The sequence below is a fragment of the Bos mutus genome, chromosome 2, assembly GCF_027580195.1.
Source record: "Bos mutus isolate GX-2022 chromosome 2, NWIPB_WYAK_1.1, whole genome shotgun sequence".
Lineage (NCBI taxonomy): Eukaryota > Metazoa > Chordata > Mammalia > Artiodactyla > Bovidae > Bos > Bos mutus.
The window spans coordinates 135,510,309-135,538,013 of record NC_091618.1 but is presented as its reverse complement, the minus strand read 5'-3'; the positions used below and the strand labels follow the sequence as shown (position 1 = coordinate 135,538,013).

General features: G+C 38.9%; 1 protein-coding gene across 1 annotated transcript in view; it reads right to left on the bottom strand.

Moving 5' to 3' along the window:
- Window positions 1-27,705, bottom strand: part of OCA2 (OCA2 melanosomal transmembrane protein) — a 284,959-nt gene that overhangs the window by 122,187 nt on the left and 135,067 nt on the right. The window contains exons 16-18 of the mRNA XM_070381524.1: window positions 22,736-22,883; window positions 19,845-19,902; window positions 17,409-17,517 (exon numbers count right to left, since the gene is read on the bottom strand). Of these exons, the coding sequence (XP_070237625.1) occupies window positions 17,409-17,517; window positions 19,845-19,902; window positions 22,736-22,883 (315 nt within the window). The remainder of the gene's footprint in view (window positions 1-17,408; window positions 17,518-19,844; window positions 19,903-22,735; window positions 22,884-27,705) is intronic.

Below are 27,705 nucleotides of genomic sequence, written 5' to 3'. Positions count from 1 at the left end.
GTTTTGTTTTCTGCCTTGTGTTTTACTTAGTTTTGTTCTTAAGAAGAAAATGCAATTTTTGATTTCCTTTCTTCACCAGGTCAATCTATTGTACTTTATATTGGTTGGACTGTTTTGACTTTGCTCATGGGTGTATATGTATATGTGTATATTCCATTATTTTAAGTATTTGCCTGATTTTGTAACTGGCACTTGTCTGGGGTTCATCTTTGCTTTCTCATTTTTGGGTATTTGTTTTAATCTCACTTAATGCCATAAGAAACCACTTGAATCTTCATTTCTGACCAGAGATCAATCCCTGAGACTTTAGAGTGGGAATACTGACTCCAAGACCCTGAACTACCAGAAAACTAACCCTCAGTTCAGTTCAGTCACTCAGCCGTGTCCAACTCTTTGTGACCCCATGAATCGCAGCATGCCAGGCCTCCCTGTCCATCACCAACTCCTGGAGTTCACTCAGACTCATGTCCATCGAGTCAGTGATGCCATCCAGCCATCTCATCCTCTGTTGTCCCTCTCTCCTCCTGCCCCAATCCCTCCCAGCATCATAGTCTTTTCCAATGAGTCAACTCTTCACATGAGGTGACCAAAGTATTGGAGTTTCAGCTTCACCATCATTCCCTCCAGAGAAATCCCAGGGCTGATCTCCTTCAGAATGGACTGGTTGGATCTCTTTGCAGCCCAAGGGACTCTCAAGAGTCTTCTCCAACACCACAGTTCAAAAGCATCAATTCTGCAGTGCTCAGCCTTCTTCACAGTCCAACTCTCACATCCATACATGACCACTGGAAAAACCATAGCCTTGACCAGACGGACCTTTGTTGGCAAAGTAATGTCTCTGCTTTTCAATATGCTATCTAGGTTGGTCATAACTTTCCTTCCAAGGAGTTAGCGTCTTTTAATTTCATGGCTGCAGTCACCATCTGCAGTGTTTTTGGAGTCCAGAAAAATAAAGTCTGACACTGTTTCCACTTTTTCCCCATCTATTTCCCATGAAGTGGTGGGACCAGATGCCATGATCTTTGTTTTCTGAAGGGAGTAGCAAATAGCAAGCACTCACACAAAGAAAACCACCTAAATAAAAGACAACCCAGTATCACCCAACCACCAATAGCACCCTGTGCAGGATGCCTCACCTAAACAACAAACAAAACAAAAATAAAAATCCAATCATCAGCAGACAGGATTACCACCTCACTCAGCTTTGCTTATCAGAGGAAAAACAAACAAACAAAAACTCGAACAAATATCACCCTATAGGAACCTTACACAAACCACTGGACCAACCACAGGAGGGCGGAAACCAAAAGGAAGAAAGAATTCTACCTTGAAGCCTGGGAAAAGGAGTTCTCAAACACAGTAAGTTAAAAAAAATAATAATCAAAAGGCATAGAAATACTAAACAAATGAAGGAACAAACTAGAAACACAGAAGCCCAAATAAATGAAGAGGAAATAGGCAAACTTCCTGAAAAAGAATTCAGAATAATGATAGTAAATTTGATCAAAAACGTTGAAAACAAAATGGTGAAAATGCAAGAATCAATTAACAAAGACCTAGAAGAATTAAAGAATAAACATACAGAGACAAACAACACAATTATTGGAATTAAAAATACTCTAGAAAGAATCAATAGCAGAATATCTGAAGCAAAAGAATGAATCAGTGAGCTGGACGATAAAATGGTGGAAATAACTTCTGAAGATTAGAATAAAGTAAAGAGAATGAGAAGAACTGAGGATAGTCTCAGAGACCTCAGGGACAATATTAAATGCACCAACATTCAAATTATAGGGGTCTCTGAAGAAAAAGAGAAAAAGAAAGGGTATGGAAAAATGTTTGAAGAAATTATAGTTGAAAAATTCCCCAACGTGAAAAAGGAAATAGACAATCAAGTCCAAGAGGCACAAAGAGTCCCATACAGGATAAACCCAAGGAGAAACACGCCAAGACACATACTAATCAAACTAACAAACACTAAACACAAAGAAAGAATATTAAAGGCAGCAAAGGAGAAGCAACAAGTACAATACAAGGGAAACCCCATACGCTTAACAACTGATTTTTCAGCAGAAATTCTGCAGGCTAGAAGGAAATGGCAGGATATATTTAAAGTACTGAAAGGGAAAAATCTACAACCAAGATTACTGTATCCAGCAAGGATCTCATTCAAAATTGTTGGAGAAATAAAAAGATTTTCAGACAAGCAAAATTTAAGAGAATTCACTACCACCAAACCAGCTTTACGACAAATAATAAACAGACTTATATAGTCAAGAAATACAAGAGAAGAAAAAGATCTACAAAATCAACCCCAAATAATTAAGAAAATGGCAATAAGAACATATATATTAATGATTACTTTAAATGTAAATGTATTAAATGCTCCAACCAAAAGACACAGACTGGCTGAATGGATACAAATACAAGATCCATATATATGCTGTCTACAAGAAACCCACTTCAGACCTAAAGACGCATATAGACTGAATGTGAGAGGCTGGAAAAATATATTCCATGCAAATGGGAAGCAAAAGAAAGCTGGAGTAGCAATCCTCATATCAGACAAAATAGACCTTAAAATAAGATTACGAGAGATAAGGAAGGACACTACATAATGATCAAGGGATCAATCCAAGAGGAAGACATAACAATTGTAAATATATATGCACCCAACATAGGAAAACCCAATACATAAGACAAACACTAATAGACATAAAAGGAAAAATTGACAGTAACACAATAATAGTAGGAGACTTTAACACCCCACTCACACTAATGGATAGATCATCAAAACATAAAATTAATAAGGAAACATAAGTCTTAAATGAAACATTAGATAAGATGGATCTCATTGATATCTTCAGGACATTCCATCCAAATATAGAAGAATACACCTTCTCAAGTGCACATGGAACATTCTTCCTGATAGACCACATCTTGGGTCACAAATCAAACCTAATAAATTTAAGAAAATTGAGATCATATCAGTCATCTTCTCTGACCACAACACTATGAGATTAGATGTCAATTACAAGAAAAAAAACTGTAAGAAATGCAAATACATGGAGATTAAACAACATGTTTCTAAATAACCAACAGGTTACTGAAGAAAAAGGGAAATAAAAAAAATTGCTAGAAACAAATGACAATGAAAACTTGACAACTCAAAACCTATGTGATGCAGCAAAAGCAGTTCCAAGAGGGAAGTTTATAGCAATACAATCCTTCCTCAAAAAACAAGAAAAACATCAAATAGACAACTTAACTTTACACCTAAAACAACTGGGAAAAAAACAACAACAAAAAAAAATTAGTAGAAGGAAAGAAATCATACAGATCTGAGCAGAAATAAATGAAAAAGAAATGAAAGAAACAATATTAAAGATTAATAAAACTAAAAGTTAGTTCTTTGAGAAGATAAAAAAAAACTGAGAAACCTTTAGCCAGATTCATCAAGAAAAAAAGAGAGAAGAATCAAATCAACAAAATTAGAAATGAAAAGGGAGAGGTTATGACAGACAATGCAGAAATACAAAGAATTATAAGAGACTATTATGAAAAACTATATGGCAATGGCACCCCACTCGAGTACTCTTGCCTGGAAAATCCCATTGGCAGAGGAGCCTGGTAGGCTGCAGTCCATGGGGTCGTGAAGAGTCAGACACGACTGAGCGAGTTCACTTTCACTTTTCACTTTCATGCATTGGAGAAGGAAATGACAACCCACTGCAGTGTTCTTGCCTGGAGAATCTCAGGGACAGGGAAGCCTGGTGGGCTGCCATCTCTGGGGTCGCACAGAGTCGGACATGACTGAAGCGACTTAGCAGCAGTAGCAGCAGCATATGGCAATAAAATGGATAACCAGGAAGAAATGGACAGATTCTTAGAAAAGTTCAATCTTCCAAGATTGAACCAGGAAGAAATAGAAATTATGAACAACCCAATTACAAGCTCTGAAATTGAAGCTGTGATCAAAAATCTCGCAAAAAACAAAAGCCCAGGACCAGACGGCTTCATGAGAGAATTCTATCAAACATTTAAAGAAATCCTTCTAAAACTCTTTCAAAAAATTGCAGAGGAAAGAACACTTCCAAACTCATTCTATAAGGCCACCATCATCCTGATACCAACACCAGACAAAGACAACACAAAAAAGAAAACTACAGGCCAGTATCACTGATGAATATAGACACAAAAATCCTCAACAAAATTTTACCAAACAGAACTCTGCAACACGTCAAAAAATCTCATACCCCATGATCAAGTTGTGTTTATTCCAAAAATGCAAGGATTCTTCAATATACACAAATCAATCAATGTGGTACACCATATTAACAAATTGAAAGATAAAAAACATATGATAATCTCAACAGATGTAGAAAAAGCCTTTGACAAATTTCAGCACCCATTTATGATTAAAACTCTTCAAAATATAGGCATAGAAGGAACGAACCTACCTCAACATTGTAAATGCCACATATGACAAGCCTACAGAAAACATTATTCTCAATGGTGAAAAACTGAAAGCATTCCCTCTAAGATCAGGAACAAAACAAGGTTGTCCACTTTCATCACTATTATTCAACATAGTCCTAGCTAGAGCAATTAGAGAAGAAAAAGAAATAAAAGGAATGCAGATCAGAAAAGAAGTAAAGGTCTCAATATTTGCAGATGACATGGTATTATACATGGAAAATCCTAAAGATAGTATCAGAAAATTACTAGAGCTAATCAGTAAATTTAGCAAAGTTGCAGGATACAAAATCAATACACAAAAATCACTTGCATTTCTATATACTAACAATGAAAAATCAGAAAGAGAAATTAAGGAATCAATCCCATTCACCATTGCAACAAAAAGAATTAAATATCTAGGAATAAACTTACCTAAGGAGACAAAATAATTCTACACAGAAAATTATAAGACACTGATGAAAGAAATCAAAGAAGACATAAACAGATGGAGAGAGATTCCATGTTCCTGAGTAGAAGAATCAATGTTGTGAAACTGATTATAGTACCAAAAGCAATCTACACATTCAATGCAATCCCTATCAAATTACCAATGGCATTTTTCACAGAACTAGAACAAAAAATTTCACAATTCATTTGGAAACAGAAAAGACCCTGAATAGCCAAAGCAGTCTTGAGAAAGAAGAATGGAGAAGGAGGAATCAACCTTCATGGCTTCAGATTATACTACAAAGCTACAGTCATCTAGAAAGTATGGTACTGGCACAAAAACAGAAATATAGACCAATGTAACATAATAGAAAACACAGAAATAAACCCATGCACCTATGGGTACTTTATTTTTGACAAAGGAGGAAAGAATATATAACGGGGTAAAGACAGCCTCTTTAATAAATGGGAAACCTGGACAGCTATGTATACAAGAACGAAATTAGAACCATACACAAAGATAAACTCAAAATGGATTAAATACCTAAATGTAAGACCAGAAACTATAAAACTCTTAGAGGAAAACATAGGCAGAACACCCGATGACATAAATCAAAGCAAGATCCCCTATGACCCATCTCCTAGAGTAATGCAAATAAAAACAAAAGTAAACAAGTGAGACCTGATTAAACTTTAAAACGTTTGCACAGCAAAGGAAACTACAAGCAAGGTGAAAAGACAACCCTCAGAATGGGAGAAACTAACAGCAAATGAAACAACTGACAAAGGATTGATTTCCAAAATACACAAGTAGCTCATACAGCTCAATACCAGAAAAGCAAACAACCTAATCAAAAAGTGGGAAAAAGACCTAAACAGATATTTCTCTGAAGAAGACTTTCAGATGGCTAACAAACACATGAAAAGATGCTCAACATCGCTCTATTAGAGGAATGCAAATCAAAACCACAATGAGGTATCACCTCACACCAGTCAGAATGGCCCTCATCAAAAAGTCTACAAACAATAAATGCTGGAGAGGGTATGGATAAAAGGTAACACTCTTGCACTTTTCATGGGAATGTAAATTGATACAGCCAATAAGGACAACTGTATGGTGATTCCTTTTAAAACTAGGAATAGAACAACCATATGACCCAGAAATCCCACTCCTAGGCATATACCCTGAGGAAACCAAAATTGAAAAGACACATGTATCCCACTGCTCACTGCACCACTATTAACAATGGCTAGAACATGGAAGCAACCTAGATGTCCATCAACAGATAATGGATAAAGAAGTTGTGGTACATATACACTATGGAATATTACTCAGCTGTTAAAAGGAACCTAGAACCTATTATACAGAGTGAAATGAGTCAGAAAGAGAAAAATAAATATCATATTCTAACACACATATACAGAATCCAGAAAAATGTTACTGAAGAATTGATTTACAGGGAAACAATGGAGAAACAGACATAGAGAACAGACTTATGGCCATGGGTAGAGGGGAGGAGAGAGTAAGATGTATGGAAAGAGTAACATGGAAACTGACATTAACATATGGAATTAGATAGCCAACGGGAATTTCTGGTATGGCTCAGGAAACTCAAACAGGGTTCTGTATCAACCTGGAGGGGTGGGATGGGGAGGGAGATGAGAGGGAGGTTCAAAAGGGAGGGGATATATGTATACCTATGGCTGATTCATGTTGAGCTTTTACAGAAAACAACAAAATTCTGTAAAGCAATTATCCTTCAATTAAAAAAAAAAATTAAAAAGGGGAAAAAAAGACATTTTCAGAAAGTGAAAAGACAACCTATAGAATAGTAGATAATATTTGCAAATCATATAACTGATAATGGTTTAATAAGGAGAATACAAAAATACATAAAAATAACAAAAAGACAGACTGTTTATCAATAAAAATGGGCAATGGACTTGAGTAGCCATTTCTTTAATGCTCATCATCATTAGTCATTCAGTTCAGTTCAGTTGCTCAGTCGTGTCCAACTCTTTGCAACCCCATGAATTGCAGCATGCCAGGCCTCCCTGTCCATCACCAACTCCCAGAGTTCACCCAGACTCACATCCATCAAGTCAGTGATGCCATCCTGCCATCTCCTTCTCTGTCGTCCCCTTCTCCTCCTGCCCCCAATCCCTCCCAGCATCAGGGTCTTTTCCAATGAGTCAACTCTTCGCATCAGATGGCCAAAGTATTGGTGTTTCAGCTTTAGCATCATTCCTTCCAAAGAATACCCAGGACTGATCTCCTTTAGAATGGACTGGTTGGATCTCCTGGCAGTCCAAGGGACTCTCAAGAGTCTTCTCCAACACCACAGTTCAAAAGCATCAATTCTTCAGCACTCAGCTTTCTTCACAGTCCAACTCTCACATCCATACATGACCACAGGAAAAACCATAGGATGGACCTTTGTTGGCAAAGTAATGTCTCTGCTTTTGAATATGCTATCTAGGTTGGTCATAACTTTCCTTCCAAGGAGTAAGCATCTTTTAATTTCATGGCTGCAGTCACCATCTGCAGTGATTTTGGAGCCCAGAAAAATAAAGTTTGACACTGTTTTCACTGTTTCCCCATCTATTTCCCATGAAATGATAGGACCAGATGCCATGATCTTCATTTTCTGAATGTTGAGCTTTAAGCCAACTTTTTCACTCTCCTCTTTCACTTCCACCAGGAGGCTTTTTAGTTCCTCTTCTGCCATAAGGGTGGTGTCATCTGCATATCTGAGGTTATTGATATTTCTCCTGGCAATCTTGATTTCAGCTTGTGCTTCTTCCAGCCCAGCGTTTTTCATGATGTACTCTGCATAAGAAGTTAAATAAGCAGGGTGACAATATACAGCCTTGACGTACTCCTTTTCCTATTTGGAACCAGTCTGTTGTTCCATGTCCAGTTCTAACTGTTGCTTCCTGACCTGCATATAGGTTTCTCAAGAGGCAGGTCAGGTGCTTTGGTATTCCCATCTCTTTCAGAATTTTCCACAGTTTATTGTGATCAACACAGTCAAAGGCTTTAGGAAAATGCAAATCTAAGCCATAGTGTGATACCATTTTACACCTACTAGGATAGTTACAATCAGAGAAAATAGAAATAGCAAGTATCGGAGAGGAGGTAGCAAAATTGGAGCCCTTCTATTTTTCTAGTGAGAATGTAAACCAGTGAAATTGCTGTGGGAAATAGTTTTCCAGATTGTCAAAAAGCTAAACATATGACCCAGCAATTCTATTCACAGGCATATACTCAAAAGGAAATTAAATTGGGGACTTCACAGCAGTCAAAATCTGGAACAACCCAAATGTCCATCAACAGTTAAACATATAAACAAAATATGGTATATACGTAAAACAGAATATTATTTATCCATAAAAAGAATGAAGTTTTGATACATGCGATAGCATCAATGAACCACGAAAACATTATTCTAATTGAGACAAATCAGACACAAAAGAACAATTATGTTATGATTCCACTTGTATGAAATATCTAGAATGGACAAATTCATAGAGACAAAAGGCAGATTAGAAGGTACCAAGAGTTGAGGGCTGAGGGGAAGATAATGAGGAATTACTGCTTAATGGTTACAAAGTTTCTATCTGGGGTGATGAAAAATTTTAAAAGTAAACTGTGGTAATGGTTAATTGATATTGTGAATGTGATTAGCACTGCTGAACTGTACTCTTAAAATAGATCAAATGACAAACTTTGTGATATATATTTTGTACCATAATAAAAGAAAGATTTCCTGATTGGGAAGTGCATTATCATTTTCCAAAGGAGGTGGGACCTCATTCTGCAGAAAGAAATCACTGAAGTTTTCTAAGCAAAGTAGCTGGAATGCCTGATTTTTCCATGTATGCAACTTTGCCTGACAAAGTTGCTCTACATTCTCTAGAGCACCTACCTATCAAACTGCCTGTACATAAATACATCTGATTGGCAATTATTGCCTTCACTGAGGAATCCAAGCAGCACTTTCTAATGCGTCCCCCCAGGCCACTGTCAGTAACATTACATTCTGTTCTCACTCAGAGATAGCTCCTCAATGATAGGTAGTCATAAAGGATGAAGTGGTATCTCTTTTATAGCATGCTGGAAGATAAGACTGCTAATGGGAACAACACAATTTCCAGCTTCACATTCTACTACAAATTCTGACAATGTACCATTGAGAGTCCTAAAAATTAAAAATTTGGTTGGGTAGAGATGGCTAAAGATAAAAAGTAACATTTACCTGGGCTATCTTTATCCTGTTGCTTTTCTATCAACCCCTTCCTTGGGCATTAATCTTTCATCAAGAGCTCTGCCATTCCTTAAAGCAGAATCTATGCTAAGTGGTTCTGTACTTTCTCCCTCAAATTTCCTATAGGGTCAAGCTTCAGTGCAAAACAAGGAGCTAAGTAGGTGACTTTATCCCTGTTCCTAAAGCCCTGGGCAACATGATTCAGAGTAGAGCAGAGTAGAGCAGAGCAAGACTTCTACCATTCACTAAGTAGCCTCCTTGGCACAGACATTCTGGTCACCTTGTAGCAACCCTGCTCATGAGGAAACCCTGAAGCTCCCAATAATTAACAGGTTTTCTTCAGGCCACATGGCTTGTTGGGGGCAAAATCAAAATTCAGCCAGTCTGTGAGAATGTCTTTCCCTTGCACCAAGGTAGGCTCTTCTCATGTGCTCAGTTTTCTTTTTTTTTTTTTTTTTTTTTTTTTTCCTTTCTAACCTATAACATTTATTGAGGTTTGCTTTTGTAACCAAAATTAGATGCTTTCACTACTTAAAATCACCAGTGAAACCTCTTCCCAAAAGGTGATCTGTCTCATGTGCTCAGAGATACAATTTTACTATGTTCTATCTGAAACCTTGTAGTCTTTTATTAAAAAAACATACTGTATCTGGTCCGGCTCTGAACATTTTTCAAGTGCCTTTGGTCATAAACAATACTATTCTGATGAATCCACTACCTCAAGTTGGGATGAGATAACCTATAGTCTTAAGCCACTCAGGATGCATCTCTAGAGAATATCTCAACAGTTACATACCTCATGTTCATCCTTCAAACCAGAGAAACTCGTGAATGGACTGTGCATACTGTATAGAGTACAAACCACCCTGTCCACCTCCTTTGGTGAGGTATCACTAAATTGTTTTGGCCATTAGACCACATAGATTTATCACATATAATTAAGGAATTTCAGTTGAAAATAAACACTATGAGTGTCCAGGGGGTAGTTTTAAATCTACCACTAAACCTGTCATTCACTCAAGCATTGAGCTTCCAGGGTACAAGCTTAAGGCTGCTCTTAGGGAGCTCCCAGTACGCAGTTGGTTAGGCAAGCAGGACAGGTAGCATGGGATGAGTTAGACTCGAAGGTGACAATGAGGAGAATCACCAAGGAGTTAAGTTCTACTAACACACACAGGGCCTGAGACCAAAAGGAGGGAGCATGTCATTACCTGTACATATAGTCTGCAAGGTGCCCACTCACGAGAAAAGTCCTATTCTGTCTAGTTTCCCTTTAAAATCCAGCAAAAGCAAGGCCATTTTACATCATCTTGTTTTTTCCTGAGTTACTTAGCAATCAGCATAAACTGTTCATTCACATCACACTTAATCCAGCGAAGGTGCACTGTTTCTAAGACTTCTGCCTGTATGAGGTGATTCAGTCCTCTCAGCGTCCTTACAGAGAGCACTGAGGCACCCTGCAGGTGCCCATGGGCATCAAACAACTGCAAATAAATTTTTAAAATAATAATTAAAAAACCTAAGTACTAGAGCTATGCTTTGAGCCAGGGTAATCTGGCCTTAGTTCTGCTCTCTCCCTACTCGATCTAGGGATGTGGCCACAAACATTCAGCAGCAGCTTTGATGTCAAAACTCAGCATGAAGCTTGTGGCTCCATTTCAACATCTGGTAACTTCTGTGTGGCTTCCAATCAGGCTTAGGAAACACCATGATTACAGTGTCATATAGTGAAACCGCTCAGTCGTGTCCGACTCTTTGCGACCCCATGGACTGTAGCCTATCAAGCTCCTCTGTCCATGGGGTTTTCCAGGCAATAGTCCTGGAGTGGATTGCCATTTCCTTCTCCACAGTGTCAGTAGTTTTTAAATAATTCAGATTGAAAAAAATAAAGATAATTTAGAAGTAAGTGATTCTATTTCTAGTCATTTTGCTGCAACTAAGCTTTCAATCAATACTGATGGGAAAATGTAAGTAGACAAGACCCTGCTGAGTTGCCCGCCCCTCTTCATGCTCCTCCATCCTCTCTTGCTCTCTTCCTCCACAGATTACATCAAAAGGTTGTCATACCCAGGTTTCCAGGTATGCTCTGCTAAGGGGAGGCCCAGCAGGAGATGGAATCCAGGCATGAGGATTCACAGCATTCATTATTTTGGACTATTCCCTACAGAGTCCTTTCACTGAAGATCACACAGCTCTTGTCAAGGTGGCTTTGTCATTACATCCTTCTAGTTCCTAGAAAGATGCTCTCTCTCACACACACACAGACACATATACACACAAACACTGGCCTGGGATACCACTGTACCCCTCATGGATTCCTCCATCTTGCCCAATAGTGAGTTCACTCAGAAGGAAATAGCAACCCACTCCAGTATTCTTGCCTGGGAAATTCCATGGATAGAGGAGCCTGCTGGGCTACGGTCCATGGGGTCACAAGAGACAGAAACAACTCAGTGACTAAACCACCACCACCAAGTTTCAGTATGCCATCTGAAGGATACAGTGAATATATTCATTAAATTATGTTATAAACATTTTAGTTGAACTATAACATGCATACATAAAAGTGCATCAATTTTAAATAAACCACATAGCTCAATTACAAAGGGAACTCAACAATGTAACCTCCTCCCAGCAGGGCAAGAAACAGGACACTATCAATATACCAAAAGTCCAGTTAGATCTCCTTCCATTCCTTCAATGCATCATTCCTAACACCCCAAGAAGTAGATTTGCCTGTTTCTGAGTCTTCATACATGGAATCACATGCTACATATGAGTTTCTATCAGACTTCTCTTTTGTTCAACATGTTTGTGAGATTCAGTCACATTGTTACAGTTTCAGTAATACATTTATTTTTATTCTGTGGAGTATTCCATTGTATGATTATTCCACAATTTCTTTATCAGGTCTAGAGTTGATAGATATGTGAATGACTTCCAGCTTGGGGATATTATTAATATAAATAATGCTGCTATGAACATTTTAATACATGTCTTTTGTTATACATACATACATATTTTTCTTGGGCATAAAACTAAAAACAAACTTTCTGGGCTTTACTAAACTTTAGTATTACAGATGGTGACAAATTGTTTTCAAAAGTCTATGGCAAAACCAATACAATATTGTAAAGTCTAAAAATAAAATAAAATAAACAGCAAAAAAAGTCTGTACAAATTTACAGTCTTATCAACAGCTTATGACACTTCCTGTGGCTCTACATTCTCTAATATTTGGTACTGTCAGACTTTGATTTTAGCCATTTAGATGTGGATATATCCATATCTTTTTGTGGTTTAGATTCACATTTTACTGATGACTAATAAGGTTAAGCACTTTTTCATATGCTTATTGGTAATCTCAGTTATTTTAATATTCTCTTTTGTGAAGAGTCTATTGATGATTTCTATCCATTCTCTTTCACTTAATTTATAGATTTTTTAATATTCAACTGTACTTTCCTTTTAAATTGATTGGCCATAATTTCTATGTGCCTCCTTGTTATCCTGGTCATAATTTTTGGATTAGGAAAGGAAATAAACCCAACCTGGGTCAAACAAACTCTTCACCAGGGAATTTGGGATTCAAAATAGACTTTTTGCTCCACATGGTTGAAAATGAGATCCTATAATTTGGGAAACTAATGAGATCATCTCCATTCTGCCATGAGCAAAACAAAAAGACAAGAAAATTAAAAGAGAATAAAGTGTTTGGCTGACTGGAGCATGCCCTTTGTCTGAGTGATTTTCCAAACATTTCCTAAGTCTGCTTCCCTCTGCTCCCTTCCACCCTCTCCACCTCACCCCCACCTTGGAGCACACTGTTCCTTGGAGTCCCTTTCTATGTTTTACTTTATTTATTTGTCTTTCTTTTTGGCCACACCGCATGGCATGTGGGATCTTAGTTTCCCAATCAGAGATCAAATCTGCACCTCCTGTATTGGAAGTGAGGAGTCTTAACCACTGGACAGCTAGGAAGTCCCCAGTATCATTCTAATAATTCCCTTGGTAGCTAAAAAATACTTTAACAAAGACAATAAAATTTCTCTGAGTGACACTGACAACACCAGCAATTTTAAACAATATCAAGGAAATAGTTACAGGAATATCTCCAGAAATGAAATGGAATCAAACTTACTGTGAGAAAACCTAGGGGGATACTGTGAACTAATTATCAAAGAAGGAGAGCTAGAAAATTGTTAATCAAGATTATAAATTTTAAAGACAAAGGTAAAATTTTGAAGCCAGCTCACTGATTCTTATAGTTTTTATACTCAGTTATCCACAATTTTAGAATTTAGATTTTAGAATACTAAAGTTTGGGAAAGCGAATTTTTTACATTTTATGTCAACATACAACAAATTCTGATTTGAATTGAAATGAGGCTCTTTGTGGTCACAATTTATCCCATTTGTAGAAAATATTCAAGATTCACTACAGAATTATTAACGCTTGAAGGCCAGGGTGCCGGCCCTGAACCCCTCAGAGGTGTTATTAATATATACAATTCAGTGTGTGCTCATGGCTTTGTAAAATATAAACAAAAAGTCAGAATTTTGAAACATATCTGGTGCCCAAGAACTTCATGTGGAGACTATGAACCTGTCTCTGCATAACTGCTTGAGCAATCTGGAATTAATTTCAGTATGTCTTAACAGATAAAAATACTTGCACATTAGGGAACTATTTCTTTGCCAGGTGCATATGAATTGTGACCATGGGCTTTTCTTTCTTCGTTATTGTTCACCTCTTGCATACCTTTGGGGTTCTCCTGTCACTCACTGGAAGTCTGTGGCAGTGGCCAGAGAGTAAATATGCTCTCATACCTAGCTGTACCCTGACCAAGTCTGCCCCTGAATCCATGTACCAACACCTGCTTCCCAGCAGGGGCTCCTCTGTTGCATGCCCTTCGTGCATTTATTAGCTACATGTACCTGTAAGTTGGTATTCCATACGAAAGAACTTGGACTAATGGATGATGGGCACCAATGGGTAATGCTACAGCCCCATGGACAGTCCTGAGACACATCTCATATTTATTCTCAGATAATCCTATGGACCCATAATGTGGTCAGATAATGATTCAGCCTTGTTTTGACTCACTCCTTTCACTACTCTGCTTCTCTGTCCCTTACATCTCTTCCCTGGTATCATTTCCCCAATGAAGGATCCCCACAAGAGGCTTTTGCTCCCTAGAGAGCCGAGGATGACTCAACCACACATGAAATTCTCACAATAATGAAATTGGAATCTATAAGAAGTTTGTACATGCATCCTATTAACCTATATCTTATATCTACTAGTGTATCAGGCATTAACACAAGGCACTGAGTAGAGAAAAGCTTAGATGGCATGGACCATACCCTTGAATCTAGCTGGGGTAGGGGATACCAGGCGACAGGGAAGTAAACAAAGATTATGATAACACATGAGTTCTAGATTTAAGACGTAGTCTACATCACCTCCTCTGACTGCTAATGAAGATATAGAGCTGCTGTAATTCCCATACACTACTGTGAAAGTGCAAAGTACTACAGTCACTCTGGAAAATGGTGCAGCAGTTGCTTTTAAGGCTAAACACACACTCACAATATGATCCAGCAGTCCTACTCTTAGGTAATTACCCAAAAGAAATAAAAACTTAAGTTTACACAAAACCATGTACATGTATGTTTGAAGTAGCTTTACTCACAATTACCAAAAACTAGAAACAACCCAAATGTCCTTCAATGGGCCAGTGGATAAACAAACTGGTATCTCCATACCATGGAAGACTACTAAGCAACAAAAAGAAAGAACTATTGATACCCACAATAACATGGATGAATATGAAAGAGAAAAGTCAGTCCCAAAGGTTGTCTGAGTTCGTGTGTATGACATTCTACAAAAGACAAAAATATAGTGATAGAGAACATATGATGAATCACCAGGATTAAGGCAAAGGGTGATACAAAAGAATAATACAAAGAAATTTTGGGGGGGGTGATAGAACTATTCTGTATTCTGATTATAGTGGCAGTTACATAAATATACATCTTTGTTAAATTTCATAGAATTTTGAATTTGAAAAGAAAAATCAATTTTTCTCTATGATAATTTAAAAAATAAAATTAGCGAGAAAAAGAGAATGATAATCACTGTTGAGTTTAGGTTATGATGTTTAAATAAAGGAATGTGTTATAAGATGTCATGTTTTATTACATGACATGACACAGTGTTATATGACACCACATTGTATTATGTGATATCACACTGTGTTACATGGTACACCTTATGTGATACCATCTTGTCATGTGGCATCACACTGTGTTATATTATGTCACATGTTACATGATATACACTGTGAAATGTGATAGCACATCATGTTACATGGCATTACATTGTATTATGCTTCAACTTACCCAGCATGTCATGTTCAATACAGCACTTCACCAAGGACAAATGATCTGTCCACTGAAGCCCTGGGAAGATCCTGTATTAATTTTGCCTCTGTTCCCATCAAGAGAGTTACTGAAGCTCTAAGAAAACTGTATTCCATTTTAAATATTTGCTAATCAAACTTTTCTCCAGGTCAACCTCTTTCCTATTTCAGCGAACATGCAAATATACAGATTATGTATTCTAGAATCCCCAGATAAAATAATTTATCCACAATCCAAAAACACAAGATTTAAAAGCAGAAACAAAATAAACCCTTCAACCTCATAGATATGGTAAAAGATGTGACTAAGTTTTTAAAGTATTGTTATTTATACCACTGTCAAATGTTAACAAAATTGCATGCAAATTTCAATGTATTTTTTCAGTCTTTAAAATACATGATATGTTCTTTTAAAATGGGATCTCAAACAAAATTAGAAACAAAACAATGCCCTACTGTATTGCCCAGGGAATGATATTCAATATCCCGTGAAAAACCATAATGGAAAATAATATGAAAAAAATATATATATATATATATATATATATATATATATGTAAAATTGAGTCACTTTGCTCTACAGCAGTAACATAACATTGTAATTCAACTATACTTTAATTAAAAATTGTAAGAAAACAATTGAAGGTATGACAGTAAAGTTTAAATAGAGTTTTACAACCTGTTTAAATTTGAAAGCTTCTGTAGCTGAGACAATAACTTTCCTTCAAGCCTAGTAAATTTTGCAAACATGAAGAAAAAAGGAAAAGAAACAAAATAATCTGTGAACACCTAAAGAATTAGTTAATGGAATCCTGCCCACAAACTACCAGTTTTGTAGTATTTGTCTAATCTTTAGAGATTTAGAGAGTCTTAGTGGTAGCCAAGAACCAAAGGAGCAATGCTGTGGTTTGAATAACTAAGTCTTCCCATGATATTCATCTATTTTACACAGTTAAGAGTTCTTGCTTTCTACAGAAGTTATATTCTTCAAATGTTGTAGTAAATTAAATTTTATAAAAACATTTTAGAAGAGCTAATTTTTGAAGGAAAGCCATAGGTAAAAATTTTATTTGAGGTGAGTTTTGGAAATGGTTTTATTTTGTTTTAAATAAAGACACAATAAGCAATAGAGATAACTATTAAATCAATTAGAAAGATCTAAGAAGCATGAAAAACGTTGATGAACAGTGGAAGAATGTCAGGGTAAACAAGGTATCTGGTGAGTTCATTCTGCGAGATGGCCATGTGTCAGGTGGAGATGGGCCATGCAACCTAGACCTTAAGAAAGTACAAAGTAAGAGCCATAGGATTGTGAAAGCAAGAGAAGAGAAACTCACAGGAGCAGGTGGGAGATCAGAGTTCTGATGCACAGGGAAAATGGATGAACCTGCGAGTAAGAAGAAGGACCAGTGTAGACTTCTTATAATTCTCTGGCCCTTTCACTAACAGTCTCTAATCTAATCATCAGATTGGGTTGTACAATCTGCAGGACTGTGGCCTTGCTGAAATAACCTCTTATCTTTTCTGGAGGTGCTTCTGAGGTAACAATTTGAAGATCAGATCCAATTAAGTATGATAGAGATGATGCTATCTACCTTGCTCTCTATCCCTTCTAATGTTCAACCTAGAGGAGCTGAGGACCCATGGCACTAAGATGTCTCTCTCTACTTTCCTCCTCCTCTTCCTCTCCTCCAGAAAACTGTCCCTCTCAGCCCTCACCAATGTCTGGAAACAAGCTTTGAAACCTTCCAGATTGTGATATCACTTGAAAAGCCCATCAACAAAAGCTAAGCAAAAAAATTAGACTCACCAAGATCAAGATGAACACCAGGGACAAATGAATTGAGAAAAAACATGAAGATAACAAATACCAACACTGTCAGGCATTTGGCGAGCAGAATCTTATCTGATATCCTGTGCTGTAAGAGAGGAAAACACAACTCATGTACTCAATGCAACCTAATTTCTGCAATGTGTCCACAACCCTACATGATTCGAATCACTACAAATTTCTCCTTATGATGAAATATAAAACATCTTGAACTTGAAAGATTATAAATTCATGGGTACAGATTCAAGACTGCCACATTACAGAATCTTGAAGTCAAAATCTATGAACAATTAACACAATAAATTTAAAATATAGTAAAACCCTTTTATATGACACATGACTAAATAGATTTTTCAACATGACACAGAGATGCTAAGCTGTTCCCAGCCCCACTGCCAGCATTAGATGAGATAAAGCCACTGGGGAGCCAACACATAACCTCCAAAGACTTGGCCCTTCAAGAGTTCACCTTTCTGTTTATTATGCAAAGCCCCACTACTGATGAATGCACTTAGCAGTCCCCTAGTCACCAAATGACACATATGGATCCTGCTCCCAGCATTCAGTGGGTAAGGGGAAGTGCACTGTAGCACCTTCATTAGGTTTGGAATTGAAGACCTCCTTCCAGTGAGCCTGAGCCAGAGGGCAAGACAGGGCAAGGTTCCCAAAGCGCTCTGTGTTCTGAGGGCCATGGCTGTGTAGAACTGGGGCAGGGAGTAAGGTCCCAACAAGCAGACACAGATGCTTGTACACAAGGCACATCTAACCAGGTCCCAATGTGAATCACACTTCACTGTGTGAACCAACAACTGCACTGTGTATTTTCTTCAGTGTGGTCCCAGCAGCACCTCTGTTTGTTGGTCTATGCCTAGGATATCCAAGTCTAGATGTAAATATAACTAAGGTTATCAATACAGATCTTGGTATAGGTAGATACAGACAGAGCTATGCATAAGATATGGGCATAGATAAAGATACAGAGATATACATAGACACAGAAATGAGTATAGACAAGGGTATAGACATGGACAAGGACAGAGACTTGAGTGTAAGTATGGGTATAGATAGAGACAGAGAGAGATTTCCTCTCTTGATTTCCTGTGGTCACACAGTTAAAGCTGCTGCCACAAAAATCATAAGCATATCCCTCTGTGTCACAGTGGCTTTGGCAGCAGATCCTGGCCTCCTGGTCATGGGCTTAGGGGTTGCCTTGGGAGCCACTATCTTCCTTCCCCACCTACTGCCAAGATTTGCAGTTTGGCTGGCCCCCACTCATCTTTCCATTCACCCTCCAAGGAAGCCAATCTTACTAAATCAGTCTGTGATGCAGAATCAGGAGGAAAGGAGCCTGGCATCTCACTGGGCCAAGCTAACCATAGAAACTGGGTATTACCATGCCAACTCCAATGCCAGAAATAAGGGATCAGGGAAGTCAGTGTCATTCAGCTGGTATAAGATAATCAAAAGTTTTTGCTTTGTTATTTTTGGATATCAATCAAATTTTACCATTTGATTATCTGGGGTCATCAGAATGAAAAGTTTGAGAAATAATGAGGGTAGCTCTCCAGTCCTTGTTCACCAGGTATGCACAGAGGTAGTCTCATCCCTAACTTGTGGCCAGAACCACACAGGGTCTGTTTAAACCTGAGGCAAGAAAAGTGTCACAGCCACACCTGCCTTCCCTAATCCTGACCATCTGAGTAGGACAAATGATGGGAGGAGAGACTCAAGGAACATGTTAGCCACAGGTCCCAACGTTTAAATTTTGTTTAGCAAAGGATCAAATGTTCCTATCATAACTAGGGGGTGGATATTTTACCTCTCCCTAGGAAACAAACCACCTGGATTTGAAATTTCATGAAGATATTACAAATTACTTCCATCAGATCTTGGGCAGAGCTCTCTTAGGGCACTGTGTGTCCTCAGGTGGGTTGAGAAATTCCACCAAGGCAGGAAAATGACAAAAGAACTCAAAATAACATTTGCTTCCCCAAGTCAGAGCTGTACGACAGAAGACATACACTCCGTTTCTACCCCCAGAGGTGTTCCGTCTCAAGCACCACACCTCTCTTGTCTTGGCTTCCACCTCTTAACCTGCACAGTGGGAACCACAGACTTGCTTTTCAAGGTCAGGTGGAGCCAAGAGCCAGTCAACCTTCCCTACATCCACATTAACCACAGAAAGTGTTGCCCTATCTTAAAGGAAATACAAGAAGTTTAACTTTTCAATTCCTGGACAAAATGAGCTTACCATGTCTGGAAAATTATCTTTCCCATTAATTCAAAGAAATAGCTGTCTTATGTACAATTACAGGAATAAAAGAGAGGTGACTTTCAGTTGCAACTTCACATGAAGCAAAGAAAAGGAATTTACTCTGTTCTTCAAGAAATCCCTAAGAAAAGAAACCATAATACCTTTCTCTGTAGCTCCTGGATATTGGTCTCCCAATTTTTATCTTCCTGTGAGATCTGTCTAAAAGAGAAAAGTGCAGACATCATTTTCCTGCTGTCATTGAGCAGTGAGGCTGGCAGGATGGCAGTCAGCAGTAGCACACAGAATGATCCCCTGGCCTGGACGCTGTCCACTGCATGACACCAGGTGCAGCCATAGAATGGGGCAGCTCTTGTCATATAGGGCACCCAGTAGGGCTGGGTTCATGGACTAGGAAAGATGCTCACTCAAAACATTCCCAAGAAAAGTAACACATGCAATGACCAGACTGTTCAATGAGGTATGTATGAGTACAGCACAGGAAACATCAGAATACTGGCCTAAATGTAAATAGGCAGGTTTCCGTAATGGCTCAGATGGAAAAGAATCCACCTGTAATGCAGGACACCTGGGTTTGATCCCTGGGTCGGGACAATCCCCTGGAGAAGGACATGGCAACACACTTCAGTGTTCTTGCTTGGAGAATCCCCATGGACAGAGGAGCGTAGCAGGTACAGTCCATAGGGTCACACAGAGTTGGACACAACTGAAGTGACAGGGAATGAGACAGTAAGTCATCTCTTTTTACTTCTGAATTTTCTGAATTTTTTTCAAAATGAGGCTGTGTTATAATTTAATTAAAGGAGAAAACAGTAAAAGAAGTGCCACTTGCTTTAGTGGTGATTTCTATCAATTGGAAATATACCTTGAAGCACTTATGTCTGTTGCCCTCCCCTCTAGTCATGGTACCCACCTTATCTCCATTTCTATTTCAGTCACTTCTATTTGTTCCCCCTTGCCTTTCTTTTTTAACCTTTCCTATCAACTTATTTTTCTGCTTTATTTCCTCCCTCATCAATTAGGAAAAAGATTTGTGGGGGCGAATTTAGTCTTCATGAGCTCTCACATGTCATAATATTAATGGAGGTTGGCCACGCAGCCAGTACAGACCCTAGAGGAAATCACAGCTGACCCAAGTGAATGGCTCTAAGGAAATTTTAAAAATAAAATGTAGAAATAAGACCTGTAGAGCTAGTACATGACTTAGATCACCCTCGTTACTATTTGCTTCTCAGTGACTGTGAGGCCTTAGAAAGGCCACTGCAGTCTCTCCGCCTCAGTTTCCCTTTCTGTGATCAAAATAGGATGAGTTGATGGAAACTTGATGAATCTCTGAATCCACGTGTCTCTTCCCATTTTAACCCTGAGATACACTGACTATGTTTAATGCCCATGTCAGAAGGAGCATGAAGAAATTGAAGGTCAGGAGATTTAATACATTCAGAAAAACTTACTGCTGCATCTTTAATTTACAAAGGTTTTCCTTTTAAGATCTATGCCTGTTGCTGAAGTTGGTTACTCTGTCCCCAGTCGGCAACTCAGGACCTTCCTGTAAACTGGAGACACCAGGTCCTGCTTCTCCAGTGCCACGAGGTTCTGGGCTGAGATAGAACTAAGGATGCTGAGACAGAGCTTCTCCCTGGGCTTCATCTCTGGACAGAGTGAATCTCCACATACTCACCTGTGGAATTCTCACCCCAATACCCAGACTCAGCTGCAACCACTCTAGATGACCCCCAGAGGTTGGTCTTGGCACTGTGCCCAGCTCCTGTCCTCAGACTCTTGCCTACTCTCTGGGAACACAGGGCTGGTCTCACCAAATTGCCACCTGTAAGATCATTCTCACTACCTTCACAAGGACTCAGTACCCCTTGCTGTGACAGACCTCATCTCCACCCAATACCTGATCCTGCTGCAGGACTGCTTCTACATTCCTGAGGGGGGGGGGCAGGCTTTTGCACTTCTTGGCAGTACTTCCAGAGTAAAGACAGGTTGGAACTCAGCATGTCATCCAAGTGAGGAGGAAAGATTCAGCACCTCATTGTTACCCATTAGATCTCAGCTTTGATTAAAAATAAATTCAAGGGATTTCACTCGTGGTCCAGTAGTTAGGACTCCACGCTTCCAATTCAGGGGCAAAGGTTCGATCCCTGGCTGAGGAACTAAGATTCCATGTGACACTTGGCAAGGCCAAACAAACAAACAAACTCCAAGAAATGAATTAAGACTTAGGTATTCTTTGAGCTCCCTGAAAATAAGCTACTGGGAGAACATTTCATTAGATTACTTTGTTAAATTGTTTTTTTTATTCTTGTTATGCAACGTGTTAGGTCTGAAATATGACAGGCATGTGAACTCAATCCCAGACATCACTCTTTTCTGGATGTATAACCCTGGGCAAGTTGCTCAAATTTTCTGACCCTCAGTTTTCTCATCCTTAAACTGGGACTAATATCAGCACACATTCCAGAGAGCTAAGTGAGGGTTCAGAGAAGGCAATGGCACCCCACTCCAGTACTCTTGCCTGGAAAATCCCATGGACTGAGGAGCCTGGTGGGCTACAGTCCATGGGGTCGAGAAGAGTCGGACACGACTGAGCGACTTCACTTTCACTTTTCACTTTCTTGCATTGGAGAAGGAAATGGCAACCCACTCCAGTGTTCTTGCCTGGAGAATCCCAGGGACAGGGGAGCCTGGTGGGCTGCCATCTATGGTGTCGCACAGAGTCGGACACGACTGAAGCAATTTAGCAGCAACAGCAAGTGAGGGTTAAATAAAAGCATGCACCATAACAGGCTTAACACAGTGTATGGTGCCCAAAACCTACCTAGTAGCCTGCGGTTAGTGTTACTCTTTTGCAGAACCATGGATGACTCTACACAATCATTTTAGCTCACATTTTGCAGTTGACATTTGAACACTCTTAGGGCGGTCATATAAAGGTTATTGACAATTCAACCATTGAGCATAATTGGTAAAGATGAGGACCACAGTTGTAAACCAAGAGTGGTCTGAGCACGGTCTGACTTGGTACCTGTGGAAGCTGTGTAGCCTCTGGGCCAGCAGGTGCTCCAGTGTCAGCACCTTCTCCAGGAGCATACCTCGAACTGCTGTCTCCTCCCTGCTGGCTGGGCTGATGTGCTGTGCAGTAAGACGCCAGACATGGATCTCATGCTTCAGTTCTGCAGGAAAGGAAAGTTGAGGCTTCAGTAGCCTGCAATGTCAGATATCAATACCTACTCCCCTCAGCATCCTCCAAGAACAAGAAACACACATTGATGATGCAGATATTCAGGGACCAAACCAAAAGAGAGGCTTCTTAGCTTTCATGTTATTATGATGAAAACAGAAGACAAAGCTGACTTTGAAAAATTACAGTGGATGTGAAGTAATATAATTTCAACTCTTTGTGTTAAGAAAAAAATTCTTGAATAGGCATATCAAAGCTAGTACCCAACAACTTTTTTCCCAGGCCAGCTTATGGGACCCTCTCCATCTCTGTGTTTGCAGAAGTAGAAACTGTGAATCTAGCCTTCCAGGTCCCCAGGGCTCCTTTCTGCAGTTGTCTTTTCCAGTGGCAGCTTCAACCCCTCACACACACCCTGAGTCTAGATGTCTTCTAACCCATCAAATCGAACAGGATGGGTTACTCTTCCCAGATCACCCAATGGGTTAATGCTCAGCTAGTCCACTTTTGTTCTCCTAGTTGGGAAATGAAATAAATATGTCATTGATCATGGGAAAATTTGGTTAAGAGATATTTTGCCAAGGAAAAGGGAGCTCACTGCCTGCACTCTCTTCCCTCTTTCTTAGTTTTTATATGACATCATTAATCTTCCAGGTACATGAACCTGAAATGTCATTTTGGTCCTATCAATGACATTCTCCTCTACATTTCTGCATTGAACATGCAGTAAGTGCCAGATATGATGCTAGATGCTAAAGGAGAGAATGAATTTGACATTATAGGGACAGGCCTCCAACAAGATAGAGAAATAAGATACATTACAAATTAACAGTACTGAGCCATGAGAGCAGTTCCAAATAAAATGATATGGATCTTGCAGGATCCACTTGTTCCTGCCTCAGTTCACCAGGTTATCCAGGTTTCATCTCCCCACCTTTGCCAATTCTGATTGCTCTCAGTAAACTTTGACTGAAGCCACTTCTTACCAACCCACTGCTGATTAATCTTAAAACACTGCTTATTCTATCGATCTATCTGTCATCTACAGAAACTATCTATATATTAATCTATTGATAGATAAATTCAGTTAGATTGATATATAGAAACAAGGACTCTATCTTCCTATGTACCTGTCTTCTAAGAGGATAATACTATCTAGGCTGATCAATCTAAGAAGATAAATGACAGACAGATACATAGGTTTCTTCTTTCAAATATCCAGTGGTTCCTCATGACCCTCAAAGATCTTTAGGGAAGACTCAAGATCCTCAAATGGTGAGTGCCATTGTCAGCTTTGTTCCCACTGTATAAGTTTTAGCTGTTGCTTTTGGCTGACTGGCCCTGACCAGGACACAGTATCAGATGCCTTATCTCTGCCTCTCTGATTACCACCAGTCCCTAGGAGCTTCTCAACCAACCTCAGGCAAAGATATTACCATGTGGGATTTGCTCTCTCACAGGAGGTGGCTCTAATTCAGGAGTCTCAGGGTAAGACACTGAGGCCAGAAGTTGATAAATGAACTTAAACTATTGTAAGATTCTTATACTTCACGTTAAGTAGTATAGTATCACTTGAAGTTAGTTATATAATTATAAAAAAAATCACAATTAGAAAAATGCAACATGATGATACCATTAAATCCAGCCATGTCACTAATAAAATTAAATATCAGTGACCTAAACATATCAATTAAAAGACAGATTATCAGATTAGATAAAAATCAAGACCCAACTGTACGTTATTTGCAAGAAATGCACTTTAAATATACACAAAAATGTTAAAAGTGAAAGGATGGCTTTAAAAAATACATCAGACTAACAGCAGTCAAGAAAAAGCTGGAATTGCTGCATTAAGATCAAATTAGATTTCAGAGCAAGAATATTACTATGGATAGGGAAGGTCACTTCATAATAATAAAGGTGTTAATTCTTCAAGAAGACACAGTAACCCTAAATGTTTATGTACCCTAGTAATAAAATTCTCCACTGATCTCAAGTAGCATATTGGGGACCTATCAACTTGGGGAGTTCATCGTTCAGTGTCTTATCTTTCTGCCTTTTCATACTGTTCATCTCAAGGCAAGAATACTGAAGTGGTTTGCCATCCCCTTCTCCAGTGGGCCGCATTCTGTCAGACTTCTCCACCATGACTCCTCCATCTTGGGTGGCCCCACATGGTATGGCTTAGTTTCATTGAGTTAGACAAGCTGTATGCAGGTCAAGAAACAACAGTTAGAACTGGACATGGAACAGCAGACTGGTTCCAAATAGGAAAAGGAGTACATCAAGGCTGTATATTGTCACCCTGCTTATTTAACTTCTATGCAGAGTACATCATGAGAAACGCTAGGCTAGATGAAGCACAAGCTGGAATCAAGATTGCAGGGAGAAATATCAATCACCTCAGATATGCAGATGACACCACCCTTATGGAAGAAAGTGAGTAAGAACTATAGAGCCTCTTGATGAAAGTGAAAGAGGAGAGTGAAACAGTTGGCTTAAAGCTCAACATTCAGAAAACTAAGATCATGGCATCTGGTCCCATCACTTCATGGGAAATAGATGCGAAAACAGTGGCTGACTTTATTATTTGGGGCTCCAAAATCACTGCAGATGGTGATTGCAGCCATGAAATTAAAAGATGCTCACTCCTTGGAAGGAAAGTTATGACCAACCTAGACAGCATATTAAAAAGCAGAGACATTACTTTGTCAACAAAGGTCCATCTAGTCAAGGCTATGGTTTTTCCAGTAGTCAGGTATGGATGTGAGAGTTGGACTATAAAGAAGGCTGAGCACCAAAGAATTGATTCTTTTGAACTGTGGTGTTGGAGAAGACTCTTGGAGAGTCCCTGGGATTGCAAGGAGATCCAACCAGTCCATCCTAAAGGAGATCACTCCTGGGTGTTCATTAGAAGGACTGATGTTGAAACTGAAACTCCAATATTTTGGCCACCTGATGGGAAGAGCTGACTCATTTGAAAAGACCCTGATGCTGGGAAAGATTGAGGGTGGGAGGAGAAGGGGACGACAGAAGATGAGATGGTTGGATGGCATCACCGACTCAATGGACTTGAGTTTGGGTAAACTCTGGGAGTTGATGATGGACAAGGATGCCTGGCATGCTGCGGCTCATGGGGTCACAAAAAGTCAGATACGACTGAGTAACTGAACTGAACTGAATAAAATTCTGAAATATGTAAAGCAAAAATCTTAGAATTACAAAGATAAAAAGACAAATTCACAGTCATAATCAAAGATTTCTATATATACCTCTCAATAACCGATAGAACAAGTGGACAGAAAATCAGCAAGAATATGGATGATCAAAATAACAGTATCAGCCAATTTGACCTAATTGGTCATATTGACATAACTCCAAACAACAATGGCAGAAAACATATTCTTTTCTAGTACAAGTAGAATAGTAGAATATTTATGATAATAGGCCACATTTTACCATAAAAACGTTTCAATAAATTCAAAAATAATCAAATTTTACAAAATATATTATCTGACCATTGTGAAATTACATTGCTGTTGTTGCTTTAGTCTCTAAGTCATGTCTAACTCTTTGCAACCCTATGGACTATAGCTTGCCAGGCTCCTCTGTCTATGGAATTTCTCAGGCAAGAATACCAGAGTGGGTTGCCATTTCCTTCTCCACAGGATCTTCCCAACACAGGGACCAAACCCACGTCTCCTGCTTGGCAGGTGGATTCTTTACCATAATACCACCTGGGAAGCTCATGCAATTCAATTAGGTAAAGAAGTCCCCAAATTTAATGTAAGTAAAAACATTTAAAATATCCAAAGATCAATGGAACTGGAGGAATCAACCTGCCTGACTTCAGGCTCTACTACAAAGCCACAGTCATCTAGACAGTATGGTACTGGCACAAAGACAGAAATATAGATCAATGGAACAAAATAGAAAGCCCAGAGATAAATCCATGCACATATGGACACCTTATCTTTGACAAAGGAGGCAAGAATATACAATGGAGAAAAGACAATCTCTTTAACAAGTGGTGCTGGGAAAACTGGTCAACCACTTGTAAAAGAAGGAAACTAGAACACTTTCTAACACCATACACAAAAATAAACTCAAAATGGATTAAAGATCTAAACATAAGGCCAGAAACTATAAAACTCTTAGAGGAGAACATAGGAAAAACACTCTCCAACATAAATCACAGCAGGATCCTCTATGACCCATCTCCCAGAATATTGGAAATAAAAGCAAAAATAAACAAATGGGACCTAAGTAAAATTAAAAGCTTCTGCACAACAAAGGAAACTATGAGCAAGGTGAAAAGACAGCCTTCAGAATGGGAGAAAATAATAGCAAATGAAGCAACTGACAAAGAACTACTCTCAAAAAAATACAAGCAACTCCTGCAGCTCAGTTCCAGAAAAATAAACGACCCAATCAAAAAATGGGCCAAAGAACTAAATAGACATTTCTCCAAAGAAGACATACAGATGGCTAACAAACACATGAAAAGATGCTCAACATCACTCATTATCAGAGAAATGCAAATCAAAACCACAATGAGGTACCATTTCACGCCAGTCAGAATGGCTGCTATCCAAAAGTCTACAAGCATTAAATGCTGGAGAGGGTGTGGAGAAAAGGGAACCCTCTTACACTGTTGGTGGGAATGCAAACTAGTACAGCCACTATGGAGAACAGTGTGGAGATTCCTTAAAAAACTGGAAATAGAACTGCCTTGTGACCCAGCAATCCCACTGCTAGGCATACACACCAAGAAAACCAGAATAGAAAGAGACACGTGTACCCCAATGTTCATCGCA